Raw genomic sequence first — 16,745 nt, 5'->3', positions numbered from 1 at the left:
ATGCAAAAATAATCATCCTCACTTTCTGCAGCACAAAGTCAAGTACAGCTACAGGCAAAATATAAGGGAAAAAAAACCACTGCCCCAAAGAACTTTTAGTTTAGCTACAGGGAAAATGGTACAAGACATTGTGCCCTTTCCAGTCTTTTTACAGTCTTGACACAAACAAACATTTCTATCTGTCAAGGAGGAAGAGAATTTTCAAGTAAATGCTTCTGGCAAGAATGACATAGAAAGTGAAAGAAGTTTCAGGCTGGCACCACTCTTTCAACTTTCTCTTGCAATATGTATTCTAGAGAGGGATGAAAGAGAAAGAGACATTTAGTCGCTGAAAATAATACAAAATCCACATTAAAATGCTTCAACTGGGACCATGACATTATGCTTGGAGTGAGCCCAATATAATATCACTGATGACAGGAACTAAACTCTAGCAATCACAAGATAAAAGTCAGAATGAAGTTTTATTTTTAAAATGGCCCCATCGCATCTCTTCAGCCTTGAGAAGAAATGAGAGTAAAACATCTAATCAAAATCCAAGTAAACTGTCAAGTGAAAGTTGTCTGTATCTGGATGATGTTGCTTTTGGTCCACTGGAGTAACATTCTGGAACCAGAAACTGTGTACAAAAGCTAGTATAGAATAAAGTATAGAATAAACTATAGAATTCTCTTTTCACAATCAAATTCATTTAAGTAAAATCAGCTTTAAAAAGAATTTTTATTCTTATTTTTAATGGACTTTTAGAAAGGGATAGGCTATCTATATAACCAAACCAATTTTGTAAATAAATATTGCCTAAAGACTAAGTAGTAATTGTCTTAAATTTACTAGATAATTAGAGATGTATATTTATGCCAATAATTTATGGAGGGGAGGCAAGCAGACCTAAAAACTGAAGCAATTTAACATGGAAGGTAAATGTGAGATCTGAAAAAATCTTCTGTTCTCATGAAATGCTATCCACAAACTATCCGTCATAAGTAGCAAACTATTTGCCATTGTAGTAGAAATAAGAAGTTTTAAAAAAATTTTTTTAAATTGGTTTTAAAGAGTGCTTTGTTAACTAAGATTGATATAAATTCTTTTTAGTGCAGAAATATACTTTAAAAGTCTCACTAGTGTCTATTTGTATGAATCTTTTAAGAAACTAATTTAAAAATACCTATTTATTTTTCTCCAGTTAGGACAAGTGTATCACTGACTGTACTAGCATAAAATCACTACCCCACAAAATCTGTGTTCAGTATAGACATTTCCTTAAATATTTTGACTAGAACTATGAAGAGATAGATAGTTCCTTTCTGGCCACAAGAAGCAGCTTTTCAGTTTTGGATTAAAACATTTTCAGGCTGAATTAGATAAACTATTTTACATAGGTTTAGAATGCAGCAATGTGTACATTCTGTATTTTTCATGCAAAAAGATGTAGACAGTCTATGTTGTAGCTCACATTTACTGTGAGCGACAAAGGTCCCTTCTGGCAGGCTTAGTCATTAAGACAAGTGTGAATATGTGGCTCATACATCAACAGTCATTACTAAGTCCTAATTTTTGTATCAGATTTTAGGTGAATCCTCAAACCCAATGAAGCCTAGGAGCTAGAAAACTGCAAAAAGAAATATTGTGATATAGTTACTTCATTTCCTTTGCTTTTCTTACAGAGTTTTCATGTTAGCACTGCATTATAATTCAGCATAAATATTTCATCCTCCATGAAGCAACGCTTTGTAGTTCTGTTACAAAACTCAAACATCCTGTTAGGTTGGATAGCAAACTAATTTTTTAATTTTGGCTTCTCACCACAGCATCCGTTATGTTCACAAATTCATGATGCCAGCACAGGAAAAAGCACCAGTCCATCTCTATAGAGAATGTAATGATCTAGACAAGCTCAATTGCATTCCTTTTATGGATTTATGCCATGAAAATGCTTTATTAGAAATTTCAGAGACAACAGCTCTTGTTCCAAAATCTGAAGAGTCAGAGGAAATTTAAAGAGCACAGTACACCTACTGCTGACCTTCACAAGGAGCATACACATTGGCATCCCTGTTTCCAAAGCAAAAGTTGGAGAACATTGGCAATATTTGCCAAAAGTGATACTGACACTAAGCTTGACAATTTGGAGCCCTGCGTATACTATGAAGTAAAGAAAATATTTTCTTCCTGAAATTTGCTTTTAACCATCATAATCTGAGAAAGAAGAATTAATAAAATTATCCTCTGAATATCTAATTCTATATAATGTACAGCTGAAGAAAACCCTTAATGGGAAAAACTGGCGCTGTTTGTCTATCTTTCTGGCATTTGTTATATAGACAGCAGATGAGCTCAACTCAGAAAGTTAAAAACTGTAATCAATACATGCTAAAAACTGGTGAATAAGTGAAATTCCACTATATTGGAGTCTAGGTCTCCTTTATGCAAGAGGTCAACAAGCTAGGTGAGAAAGCTATTCACTTGGAACATCTTGAAAGACTGAGAAGCAGACATTAAATTTACTATTGGCAGTGATCTGGTTGTCCCCATTCAGACTAACAATTCAAAGATTTGTTGGTACCTGATGAGCTTTTTTAGATAATAGTTTTGAAAACAAGTCTTCAGGAAATGCACAGAGTGATTAAATATCATCAGATTGCAAAGTAGGATTGAATTATTAGGCTGGGAGCCTGGCAAGTCAGGAACAGGCTGCTGCAGCCTATTCCCTTGTCTGGCCAACAGTCAACAATCAGATCCAATTCCTTTTACATATAGGACATAAAGTGAGTTTCTAAATTCTGTTTATAAAACTGGATGCTTACAGCAACACTGAAAGGAAAAAACTACGAAGCGTAGGCACTGGTGAGGGGAGTTTGCCTAGAGAGCATAAAGTACACTTCAACAATAGGACCATAAGTAAAATAACCCATATCATAGTGTTTTCTAACTAGATTGGGAAATCCCTTTGTAGTCTTTGTTCCTGGATATGGTAATGACTGCATGCAATGCACCATCACATGCTTGACTTGGGAACTTCATGGGGGATCAACAAAAGACGCTGGTTCTCGTTGAAGAATCCCAGGCTATCCTAACTTATGAACAGCCTAGAGGACAGTGATTTTCAGACCACCTCTGATGTTAATTGGTTACTGCTTCCTTATGAATTTTTCAGAGCTAGACCACTACTTGATGTTAGGTATTTATGAATAACTGTGCCGTATGGGTGTTGGTTAACATAAAGAAATTGCTTTCAACAGCTTAACAAATCTAGAAACTGTAGCTGATTTCTACTGTTTTTCACCTTCTCTTAGTTCAGAAGTGAGGAAAATAATGTGAAAAGAAACAACTGCTGATGAAGTGGCAGGAAAAGAGAAGTGATTATGACAGATGTACCACAGCATGACTAGTATTTAGAAAGTAAGCTGGAAATATTTATTAACATATTAACATTAAATAAAGTAGCAGGAATCATTTTCAAAACAAAGAAAAGAGGTTTTGAGAAAGTGTGTAGGTAAACTGTGGAAGTCCTCTCCACAAGTCGTGAATGCTTAACTTTACGCTGTTCAAAAGGCAATGGGACAGTAAATTACTATTGAATACAAAACCACAGATTTTGTTTCAAGATGTTCTTGAACTAAAATGGTGGAGGCTGGGATAAATTCTGGAAACATTTTAGCCCTGTTTTTCATAATCTTTTCTTCTTTCAACTTTCCCCAGTCCAACATGTTTTTAAGCAGGGACAAACAGATTTACTGCTATTCCATGTGCCCTCCAGGCATTAAATGCTCACTCAGTCCCACAGTCCCAAAGGAGTAAAATTTGCAGCAAGTCTCATATGGGATAAATGCAGAACAAATCAAGCATGTAGGATAGTGACCTTTGCCAATGTACTGATAAACATCACATTTTGACATGTAGGACTCACTGCTCAAAAGCCAGCAAAACTGGTCTTTGCAAGGATTTCTAAAAACTTTAGATTTAAACTTCAACTTGTAATCTTTAGCTTGTGAAATACTGAAGTAATTTATAGAAAAAGTTATTCCTTTGAGAATGGGAAACTGGATAGAGTGAAAGACTGGCACTAGAGAAAGTAACAATGTCATAATGCTTTAGCTCTAATCTTTCCCTTTAGTATTTTTCAATTATGATACAATTAGGAAGAGGGGGACCTATAAAAGGGTGCCAGTATTGAAAAAGAACACGCCATTCACCTCTGATGAACAGAGAGAAGTTAGACCTAAAATACAGTCTTCAGTCATTAAATGAGCATTTGCCCCGCAGGTGGGATGGGTGATTGCATCCTGCTGTTCTTTAAATGAAAACTGCAATTTTGAAAAAAAAGATAATGATGTGGAAGTAATCCCAAGAAATCTAAGTTCTATCAAGGTTCCAGGAGGATAAACAAATGGTGGTCTTTCCATGAACATTATATTTTAAAAGCCACTAAAGGTTTGAACTTTTCCATATGTATTTGCCAGCATGCTGGTTATGTGTACCTATTATTCAGGTTTACAAAACAGTTTCACATTCACTCTCTTTCCACTACTTTAGCACCCTCCAACTTTCTCCGTTTTCTCCCTCCCCCTTAATTTCTTTCCACCTTTTTGCTTCTAATGGGAAGAGAGCATAGTAAAAAAAGAGACCATAGTGAAGGGAGAAACCATGGTGAAGGGAGAGCTGAAGTTCAATTATAATGAAATTGGGTTCTTCAATGGACAAGGTATTAATTAAAAATTAGTGCCCTACTTCAAGCATATTTTTCCTGGAACACCTAGACCAATTGACCGTTCGGATCCTAAGAATTTATGTTTTATGCTGTCCTATGTAAGCGTTGGGACCTGTGACCTTAGGATTCCACCAGCACATGTCACTAGACCATCAAGCAATTCAGTAACAGAAAAATCAAGACAACAGGTTCAAAATAGTTGATTATGGTTCCTGCAAGATGACAACATAAAGAATACTCACAGATAAAAACATACATTATGTGAATGTGTGTGAATTAATGAGCCACAATTCACACAACCATCCTCCCAATCTCAAAACAAATCAGTGCAAGTCAGTAGAATTTCGTAAGAAACATGTTAAGTTTTTATCTCTTGAAAACTCACCCTCTTCAAATGTCATGCCAGTGGTATACCACCTGGGATGCTATCCCACTCTACTTTTTCAGAACAGAACAACTGCAGAATTAATAGAACAGCCTCATTTTTTATACATACCTTTATATTCTGAAAGGTTTACTGTGTTTTTCTTAATGCTTAAGTTGCATATTCATTGCTATATTTTCGTCTAACTGCTGTCACTTATATTGTCATGCAGAAGGGCAAATCAGGGTCAGTTTATGTAAGCGGCATCAATCTGAAAAACTTCATCAGTCCTTATTTCAAGGCATTATGCAAAGAAAGCTGACATTAAGAGAGCCTTAACTGACAGCAAATGAAATCAATCAGCAAATCACTAAGCCATAATAAACTCACTCAAGCTGTAGATAACCCTTCCTCTTCCAAGTCTCTAAGAAGGCCCAACTAATGCAGTGTTTGGGCAGAAATGTGTCCCTCAATTTCATTACGGAATTCTTGCACTACTAGAGTGTATAATTATTAACTTCTTCTTGCTATTGATAAGAATAACGAACAGGTGAAGATATATTTTATAATAATGGAACAGTAAGCAGTTAAGTGGAAAAAGTTTTTTTTAAAAAGATTAAAAAAAAGATTCAGCACTTGAATAAGTTTCCTTTTTTAGTGTAAATGTAATTAAGAACTGAAAATAGTTTGATTCTGTTTCTGCTACAAAGATATTTGTATAATGAATGTTTATTGCCTTATTAATTCCTATTGTTTAGATTCACTTGCTCAGCATTTCTTAGTTTTTGCAATTACAAGAACCAGTACAAAAAAATCAGACTCCAGACAGTTCTTAATCTTTCATGGTATTCACTTCATGAACTCATTTTGTAACCCACATGATTATCAACAGTTTAACAGCTATGCTTCTGAATAGGCTTATCTGTGTTACAACAGTACACACTGCAGACAGTATCAAACAATGCAGTCACAGCCAAGCTACACAGCAGTTATCTGTTAAAATTGCTCTTTTTTTTGGAAGATACTGCACAAAGATAGTCCCATGTGGTTCTTAAAGATAGGATTTCTGAAGTAAGAATTGCCCAACTAACAAAGTGCTCTGAAAATCATTTGTTCTTTTTCTGTTATTGAATGATGCTTTCTTTTTGTAGTTATAGCATTTAGGAGTCTGCCCTTATTCACTGAGGCAACTTTGGGTACATATTGAGATCACCATGTCTCTAGAGTTATTTTTCTCATAAAAGAATAGTGACTAGACTCAATAAAGATGCTTCCTGTTGAGTACTTACGCTGTAAGATGAAGCAACCTGGCAAACAGCTGCAAAAAAACCCGATCCTAGGATTAGAAGAAGCAGCAAAACTAAATAAACGTGATGCATTAAGATCATATTTTACACAGTTCTTACAGAGCTTTCTTGTGTATCAACCCAGATCATTCATAAGGGATTACCCACATGCAACACACATGAAAAAGTCTAAGTGAACAAAGGGTCAAGAAAGAAATTTTTCCATTAGGAAAGGTTACTGAAAGGTTAAATGATTATATACTGACTTTGGCATTCAAGCTAATCAGCAGCAGATCTTAACTGGAAGTTTTTACAAAACTAATATTGCTTATGAAAGAGTCTGGACAAAAAATTAAGTCAGTTCACGTGGATAATGATACAGCTCTCAATAATTGATTAATTGGTGATTACAGATACTGACTTTGATATTTACAGTCGCATAGAGCCACAGACTTAAGAAGGTTGGGGTGCAATGAGTGTACCTATAAAGCTAACTACAAAGCCTTATGAGAAGAGTTCTTCATGTACTCTCTATTCAATTTTTTGAATGAAGATAGGCAAGGGAAGAAACAGAAAAGTGAAAGAGTAGCTGAGAAAGCAAGGGAAAGGGACTAATGGTAAGGAGGGGGAAAATGAGGAGTCAGAGCAATAAAATACCCTTAGCCAACAGGGAAGAAAAGAGAGCTAAAAGAATGCTGTGAAGAGGAGTTAACAGAATTAACTCAAAAAAGAAAAGGAGTGTTAAATTCATACTATAAATATCGTATTTCCAACATCATTGGCATTTTGAAGGTGCCTTACTTTTTATGTTATACATTCAGTTTAAAATTAAAATACATTAATGTTAGGTTTTAAATGAATTATAATTAAAATAAGTGTGCTAAAATGACTTCTAAAGATTTATCATCACGGTACAGCCTGTCTAGAGACACAACTCCCCATACCAGCTGAACACATTCAAGGAGATGAAATTTCAGTTCCTGTTACTGAAGAGTTCTTCTGTCTTGTTATTCAGGTTTTCTTAGTTAATTGTTTCTGAAGCTCTGCAAAAACTTTATATTTGACAAAGTGAGTTTCCAAAGGTCAGAGTTGCAAGAGGTGTCAGCCCACTCTAATGAGTTTAAAACACTTATTTAAGAGCATCTTAACTCAAGGTCCAAGTTAAAAATATCATTATCTTTTTACTAAGAGTACTTCTCTCTTTAAACAGTATATTGGAAGGCAGGCTCATGGTCAATCTAGCAGCAACACATTTGGTCACTAGGTAGGAAATTCCTCTTTTGGACAGAAGGAGAAGGCAGCCAAGGTGCTGTTGAATTCCTGACAAGAGAGTTCTCATACCAGAAGCTATTTATGTTTGAAAGACTTGTTCTATGTAGATGACAAAATCTGATGAGAGAGTACATAACTTGGGTTGCTTGGTGAGGGAGAAGATGGTGCACAAATTATTTTTTCCCCTCTCCAGATGAAAGCAGAGACATTGTAAGAAGCAAGTGCTTATTAGCACACGTTTCTGTGGCTGTTGCCACCATCACAAGTTTGGGTTGTTTGATAATGGGATGGCCTACATGGCACCAGGCCTGCTAGCTATGGATGGGGTTCACCTTTCTCAGAGGAGGAAGAGGGTCTTTGCTCAGGAACTTGAGAAGCTTATTGGCACAGCTTTAAACTAGATTTGAAGGGGTGGGGGCGGGAGATAATATAAAGTTTCCCTGTGACAAACTGTGGGATGGCACACAGGGTTAGAGGTATGGGGTAGAAGCAAGGGCCATGAACCTGTTCCTTGGAGATGGGCTGGATACCCTCCAGCATGCTTAAAAAGTCTTACAGAGAAGAGCCAGGGCTCCTGGGGTTGTAAGTGCCAATAGGGAAGCACCAGTGAAATATCTGAGTGGAATTCCAGCCATCCCAGCCAGTAAGGCAGCTTCATCAGGGGCCCAACCTAAAAATGTCTCTATTACAAATACAGGCAACCTCGTGAATAAGCAAGAGGAGTTAGAGATGTGCATGTGTTTACAGAACCATGATCTTACTGGCATTGCAGAGATGTAGTGGGGTGACTCCTAGGGCTGGAGTGCTGGAATGGAAGGATACAGGCCCTTTAGGAAGAACAGGCAGGGGAAACAAGAGGGGGGGGGGATGCCACCCTCTATGCCAGTGGTCAGTTGGGGTCCATGGAGCTCTGCCTGGAGATGGATGTGGCGCCAGCCAAGAGCTTTTGGGTCAGGATTAAAGGGAGGGCAGGAACAGGGGACTTCATATAGTGAGGGTCTGCTACAGGCCACCCAACCAGGAAGACCAAGTGGATGAGACCCTTTATAAACAAATAGGAGTAGCCTCACATTCACAAGCCCTGGTTCCCATATGGGTCTTTAATCACCCTGGTATCTGTTGGAGAGACAAAACAACAGGGCGTAAGCAATCCAGAAGGTACATGGGATGTGTTTATGACACCTTCCTTCTCCAAGAGGTAGAGGAGCCAAGAAGGAGAGGTGCTAGGATGAGCCCAAATCATTCTGTTCTTCTATGAATGTTACTTTTGAAATTACTAGTTTCTTCAATTTGGTAAAAACTTTTTTATTGAGAAGAAAATAAATGAGAAAGCAGCTGCCAGGAGCTGGCAGCTCTTGGCAGAGCTGCTGATGGGACCTGGGTATTGCCAGCCTTATGTATGGCAACCCCCCCTACATGTATAAAAAGCAGCCTAGGAAGTGCAAGCAACCAGAAGCAGGGCAAGGAGAGCAGGCAAGTAGAGCATGAAGTGTCAGCCAGAGTGTGGCACAGCAATTTGCACAGAAAGGGCATCATTGCCCTACAAGCACAAAAGGTAAATTCTGTTGGTGTTTATTACCTTCTCAGAACAAGCTTAGGTGTGATATCCACCCAGCAGAAAGTTCTCTTGTCAGAATTTGCCAGAATAGATGTGGCAACCCAGACAGAGCTCCAGGACATGTGATGTGGCAATGCAGAAAGAGAAACGGTATTTAATGCACCCATAGCAAGTTAGTACTGGAACCAGCACTGCTTAACATCTGTGTAGGTAACATGGAGGGACTGAGTGCACCCTCATCCAGTTTGCTGACAACATCAAGCTGTGTGGTGCCATTGACAGGCTGAAGGGAAGAAAGGCCATGCAGAGACCTTGACAGGCTTGGGAGGTGGGCCCATGCCAACCTCACGAAATTTAATACGGCCAACTGCAAGGTCGTAAGCATGCACAGGGGCAACCACAGGCAGGTACAGGTTAGGTGGAGGCTGAATCCCTGAGGAGAAGGACTTGGTGGTGTTGGTTGAGGAGAAGGTCAACATGAGCCAGCAATATGCACTTGCAGGCCAGAAAGGCAACTGTATCCTGGACTGCATCAAAGGAAGCTTGGTCAGCAGGTTGAGGGAGGTGATTGTCTCCCTCTACTCCACTCTCATGAGACCTCACCTGGAGGGCTGTGTTCAGGTCTGGAGCCTCCAGCCCAGGATGGACGTGGAGCTGCTGGAGCAAGTTCAGAAGAGGGCCACAAAGATGATCAGAGGGCTGAAGCACTTCTCCTATGAAGTCAGGCTGAGAGTTGGGGTTGCTCAGCCTGGAGAAGACTTTAGGAAGATCTTAGAGCAGCCTTCCAGTACCTGAAGGGGACCTAGAGGAAAGCTGGGGAGGGGTTTTTTATAAGGGCATGGAGGGATAGTAGGAGGGGAAACCAGTACAAACTGAAAGAGGGTAATTTTACATTAGATATTAGGAAGAAGTTCGTTACTGTGAGGGTGGTGAGACACTGGAATATGTTGCCCAGGGAACCTGTGGATACTTCCTCCCAGGAAGTATTCAAGGCCAGGTTAGATGGAGCTTTGAGCAACCTGGTCTAGTGGGAGGTGTTCTTGCCCAGGCAGAGGTTTGGAATTAGATAATACTGACGGTCCTTTCCAAAACAAACCATTCTTTGATTAGATGATTCATGATTTTTAATTTAGGATGCTGTTTTATTAAAACTTTGATGGGCAGTCTTCTGCTAGCTTATATAAGCTGAGTTCTTGTCAAATGTTTCTACTATGACTGGATTAAGAACAGCAGAACTTTTAGTAACCTTTGAATGTAATAAATTAACCTTTAAAAGGTTTTACTTTCTTTTCATGTTCCATATTTCTTGAAGATCGTTTTGTATTTTGTCAGTATTAGCCATTTTTCACTTTAAATCAAGTGCTTCTGAAAATTGGAGTCTTCCAGTCTTGTAAACTTATAGCTGTAATACATGCAAAAGCTATTGTAAAGCATCTGCAGCATTGTGCACCTTAAAACTACTGCTTCTAGAAACAGCCTACTGAGCTAGTAAATAATATGTTATTCAAAAGTACAAAGAGGTTTTATTTAAAAAAAAAGAAGTTTTTACATATTCTCTGAAAAACTGTAGTATTAAACATTCTCAGTCCTTTTAGAGGTTAATCTGGAAAAAGTAAGCCTGAGTATAAGCTTTATAATTTTTCTTTGTTTCTCACTAGATTATAAATAGCATCAAATTGCTTTTTTTTATTTATACTCTCAGCTCAGGTTTCTCAGTTTCGTCAAGCTGTAACTAGATATTTTTATGGTTACCTATGCATATCTATTTATGTGCATATCTATGAATATTTGAGGTACTGGAGCTTTGGTAGGTGGCTATGCATATCCATGGTCTTGCTTCTGTCTTCTGGCTTTTTTTCTACTAGCGAGAGGGGCAGGCAAAATCATGGAATGTTAGGAGTTAGAAGGGACCTCTATACATCATCTAGTCCAAACTCCCTTCCAAAGCAGGATCACCTAGGGCAGGCTACACAGTAATGCATCCTGGCATGTTTTGAAAGCCTCCAGAACAGGAGACTCCACAGCCCCTCTGGGCAGCCTGTTCCAATGTTTTACAGTAAAGAAGTTTCCCCTCATGTTGAGATGGAAATTCCTATGTTCAAGCTTAAACCCATATTTCCTTGTCATATTACTGGGCACCATTGAAAAGAGACTTGCTTCATCCTCTTGATACCCACCCCTCAGATATTTATAGACATTAAGATCACCTCTTCTTTTGTCAAGGCTGAACAGCCCCAGTTTTCTCAGTCTTTTTTCATAGGAGAGATGTTCAAGTCACCTAATCATCCTCATATCTCTCCGTTGGACTCTCTACAGTAGATCTGTGTCTCTCCTGAACTGGAAAGCCCAAAACTGGATACGGTATTCCAGGTGTGGTCTCACCAGGGCGAAGTAGAAGGGAAAGAGAACCTCCCTAGATCTCCTGGGCATACTTTTCCTGGTGCACCCTAGGATACCATTGGCTGTCTTGGCCACAAGGGCACATTGCTGACTCATGGAGAATTTACTGTCTGCTAGGACTCCAAGATCTTTCTCCATGGAGCTGCTTTCCTGCGGGACGTCCGCTAACCTGTGCTGGTGGTTGGCGTTCTTTGTACCCAGATGCAGGACTCTATATTTGTTCTTATTGATGACCTAGTGTGCAGCACTCAGAATCTTTAGGGTTCTATTTTGTAAATAAATAAGGATCTGAAATATAAAATAGTTTGTGCTTTTGCCATGTGAATAGCACTTACCTGAGTTTTTGAAAATTTTCTGGTATGCTGTGAATGAAAATAGGACTTCGGCACTCTTGAAGATTTTGTGCCTAGTCCAGCACCTTCAGCATAAAAACATCCTTTCTCCATACCAACACTATGGATACATTTTTATCCTGTGACTTGCAGCAAATTATCCAGGAAAGTTGTTTGTTTGTTTTCATGATGCTGGCTGTGTCTTGACTTAGTGTTGGAGCATTGGTCTGCTTTCACATTGAAGACACTTTGACATTGAAAATACCCCTACCATTTTAATTTGCTTCTGCCATATCAGTAGCACAGGATGTAAGACTTCAAATGACAGTGAAATCCTCTGTAAAGTAAAATGAAAGTACTTTTAGAAAGTAAAATTATCTTAAAATTGTGTTAGCAATAAAGTAAAATTATGTTAAAGTAACATCAGTAAAGTAAAAATGTTTAAAATTATTATTCTTCAGCCTCACTGCTGCTGTGGCCTCCTTGGTTAAGTCTTCTCTCCATTAACTGTCCTGTAATACTCATCTGTCTGAAAAGGGTTTTAACTTTTAAAGTCATCTTAGCTGTAATAATATTAATTCCTATAACTCTTGGGGTTCACCGCATCTTGCCTTCATGCAGAGAAGTAGTTTTCTGATGTGTGTTTTTAAAGTATTTTTCTTTGTGACAGAAGACCCATTTTTATTGTTTCATGTTCTGTTTACAGTTTGCATGTCATACTATTATCAACACATTCAAAACCAGAATTACTTGCTTAAATGCAGATCCCACAGATGTAGATGAATGTCAAATTTTATCTAGAAAGATTGTGAGAATTGCTGAGTTATATTATTGCTATGACTACTTAAAACCTCTGTATATGTCTTGTTTTCTGAATACCTAAAACCAAAAGAAAAGTCTGTAGCAGAAGAGGGATAAGGTTCTGGAGAACTAGATGTGTCTTCTCTGTAAGTTTGTCAAAAGACTTTGCTGATGGTGAAACAGTTTCCAGAGCTGCAGATATATTTGTATCTGTAATATGGAAATAGTCAGGGATATAAATTAGAGTTCATCTAACCAGTTATATGGCACAGAATTGACCTGGTTCTATCACCATTCCCTGTTCATGAAGCTTTCTAGTAAGCGTAACTTAACATGTTGTGGAAAACGTCCATGACTCGGTCCGTGAGCTACATAAAGTTACACATTAATAATTGCCTCCCAGTGTCACATCTGAGAACCAAAAGTATTTGCCTACCTCCATGTGGCATTTAGAGTAAATATTCTGCACACTCAATATCAAGGATTGTGCATCATGCTCTGGAAGATGTGAAACATTGTGTTCCCTAATCTGGTCCCGAGTGAGAGACATCCAAACTGTCCCTAACTCTTTGCTAGGGAGATGGGATATACTAGAAAGAGTGTGTGCCTAGACATGCATAAATGCTACCTTCCACAGCAATAATGAATTGTGAGTTGCTGAGCAATTTCTTCTCTCTGGACTAAAAAGAAATATAGATATCTTAGAAAAATATTTGGCATGTCTGAAAATAAAAACTCATGAGTAAATTTTTCCTAGATTAAAAATTTTTGAACTCATTAAATGAGAACAAATTGAATAGCTGAGTTGAGCAGCAAGGAGTTGAACTGCATGGACTTAGAGTGGTTCTGGAGATGTAGGATGAAGTTCTATAGTTTAGTGGCTTCACTAGCTTTGTGGTAGTAGAGCTAGAAGGAATAAGGAACTGTCTCTGTGCATTCTATTTCAGTGATATATTTAAATACCACATGGGAATTAACCAAAGGAACACAGACTTTTTTCTGTAAGAATTCTGACATAACTTGTTATGATGCTTGTAATAATCCTTGTTTATGAGTTATAGGCCCAGTTCTTCCGTTTATTTCGACATGTGTATAATTATTAACATGTGGGTAGTTGTCAAATGAAGACTCTCAGGCAGTTTTATTTGGAGTGTGAGGTATATCTACATTCTTCCTTGATATTGTTTGTGAAGAGCTGCAGAGTTTTGATTATGTTGACTGTAAAAGCAGGATCAGAGCTAATGATGGAAAACTTACAGAGCTGCGTGAATGCACGTCTAGTGCTAGCACTACAGTATATAAAACATTTTGCTTCTTTTTTTCTGATGGCAAGAGATATAGTGGTATTTGCCACTGCTGTTTTCTACTTTGATGATATAACTTGCTTGATCTCAGCTATGTTAACTTTAATTCTGAAAGCAGAAGTGTGTTTAGGAACAAAGAAAGGCAGACAGTGAAAAATCTTTGTTAATGGCTGTGTGTGGTACTAAGTTTATTTTTGCCTCTACCACAGACTTACATTCAGAAGGGCAATTTCATATTGTCTGTAATACGTTCTTACAGTAAAAACTCACTGCAGGTCATTTCAGAAGGGAAAACTATAGCTTATAAAATGTGATTAACCAGCTGTATAGAAGGCCAGTAATCTCAACAGAGTTGCACTATTTCAGGTAGAAAGTTACCAGTACTACCAAATCATTTGTACTCTCCTGTGCTGCTAACTTGATTCAGTCTGATCAATATTACACAGTAAGGACATTCTTCTAGTGTACACATGAAAACAATTATATTTTCCCGGCTATATTGTAATCAGATTATTTACTTTCAGAGGTCTAGGTTTGCTATATTTCTTTTGTTTCAGCCAAATTATTACTATTTTTTTAACATGGAATGGGAAGATTAGTAACTCAACTCATTGCGGAAATATGAGCATTTACCTAAAACTGTGTAGTGATTCCTTGTAAACAGAAATTGACATAGCACTACGTCTTGTATTTAAATACAATGAAAAATGGTATCAGCTGCTAAATGCAGTATTGCATGTTTAAAAACATCTCATCAAAACATGTTCTAATTACCGTGCACAGTCATTTTTTTTCAATGTTATTAACATTTAAGATTTTAGAAGTAATACAAAATCCCATGTTAGACCTTTCTGATGTTTAAGTTGTGAGACTGAAATTTGATTGGCTTCCAACCTTTGTTTGATTTTGCTGATTAATAGAAGTTAGAACCTCTGTAATGAATTTGGATGTATGCTATTTGACATTTAAGTATAGCCTTCCTGACACAGATGATTTATTTTACTTTTTAAAGGCCATGATTAAAAGTTTTATGGATGTCTACCAACTTGCAAGTTCCAGAATTGACATGTTAGTGAGAAAAACAGCATCTCATCAGCTTCACAATGCGGCCCTGAAGTCCAAGCTCCAAGCAGCTTGTCTTCATGAAAGTCAGGGCTCACAGTTGGTAAGTCTGCTTTTCCAGTCATTTCAGTCATTTGTATGTGCTTTCCTAGCCAGTATATCCCTTTATGTAGTCTAGTTTCAGTAGGGAAACACAATAGTATTTAGCAATAAAACTAATACCAACGAAAACCTTCTGAGACTTTTAGAAGAAAGTGGAGATAAAAGGATTAATTTTACTGCTGTACCTTCTACAAGGGCCTGTTCATTGCTGCTGCCAATGGAAAAGAAGTAAACACCATGGTATCTTTGGTTTTGATGGTAGACTAAATGGTTGAATTTTGGACCTGAAGAATATAACCATGTAAAGATATAGCACCACATTAAAACTGAATGTTATTAATGGTGCATATAAGCAAAATATTTATCAGGAAACATTTTTTTAGGTAATCGTGGATATAAATAATATTTCTAACTGAAGTTGCAAGGTTAAAATCCAATTTCAGAAATAATTTATTGTCTAAAACGCTGTTTCCCCCAAAGATACATGGACTGGTTTAAGTCTAATAAGGTAATTCTTCAGATCTGAGATCTCTCTCTAGGGGGATTACTAAATGCTGAGGTATTTGTGTCATACAAGCAAGAGGCAGACACATAAGCTGCCATAAATATGTAGCCAAATACATCTAGAATGGGGCTCAGTAAGCTGTACAGCTTGCATTCACTTGATGTAAAGAGAAAGCTTTGGGGTTTAATTTTTTTTCTCTCCTCTCTTTCCTCTTTTCTTTTATTCTTGTGAAGCAAAGGACCATAAAGAAAATTACAGTTGTCTTTATTTTTGAAACAGAAGGTCTGTTAGAAGTGAGCCATCAGTAATGCAAATGACAAAAACACATTGCTAAGTGTATATTCAAAGGCTATGGCTGTTGCTTTGTTTGTTTACAGCAGAATTACATTAATTTCTCATTTCTAAATTGGATCAGCACAGTAGGAAATTAGCACAAATAGAAAGTATATTAATCAGTACTGAATTTCAGTTTTCAAATCATGAGATGATAATTGTTGGATGAAAGCTATGTTTATTTGCAGCTGCACAACCTTTCTAAAAAACTAAATTAAGTTGCTTCGCTGAAATAGCTTATTTTCTCCTCCAACTAGTCTTTCTTTATCTTGTCTCCTAGGTTTATAAGTGCACTGCTGAGCCTGTGCCCATTGTTAACTGGGTTGCTTCTTTGCCTGTTAATGATTGTTTTTGTTGTTAAATCAAGGATTGGGAAGCCTGACAAACTTGCTATAGGAAGGTTTGCTTTCGTATGGGTTGAGAGCTCCCAGCTAAGATTGTGCTAGTCCTGTCTCTGAAGGGCTATGCAGTGGCTTGGTTGTTACAGTAAAAAGAAACAACTTGATGCCCCAGCTCTCCAATTCCTGTAATTAAATGCAGTGCTTTTAAAGTAATTTGTGTCTACCTACAGTATCAATGTACTAAGATGATACTTTTTGCACAGTAGTGTAGCCCAACAGGGTCTGCTGGACCTTCTGAACAAACCTCTGGGGAGTAGTTCTTCCTTTAGATAGTTTCATCTGAAACTAAAAATAAGCACTACTAGAAAGTGTTCTAA

The 16,745-nt window shown here is 37.6% G+C and overlaps 1 protein-coding gene across 1 annotated transcript in view; it reads left to right on the top strand.

Annotated features, from left to right (window-relative positions):
* The window catches only part of LOC115599914 (coiled-coil domain-containing protein 171-like), a 42,678-nt gene that overhangs the window by 7,585 nt on the left and 18,348 nt on the right, over positions 1 to 16,745 (top strand). Inside the window, exon 3 of the mRNA XM_030467598.1 lies at positions 15,038 to 15,190. Within this exon, the coding sequence (XP_030323458.1) occupies positions 15,038 to 15,190 (153 nt within the window). The remainder of the gene's footprint in view (positions 1 to 15,037; positions 15,191 to 16,745) is intronic.

Source organism: Calypte anna, chromosome Z (assembly GCF_003957555.1).
Source record: "Calypte anna isolate BGI_N300 chromosome Z, bCalAnn1_v1.p, whole genome shotgun sequence".
Lineage (NCBI taxonomy): Eukaryota > Metazoa > Chordata > Aves > Apodiformes > Trochilidae > Calypte > Calypte anna.
The sequence above is the reverse complement of the archived record's forward strand: the minus strand, read 5'-3'. Positions and strand labels throughout refer to the sequence as shown.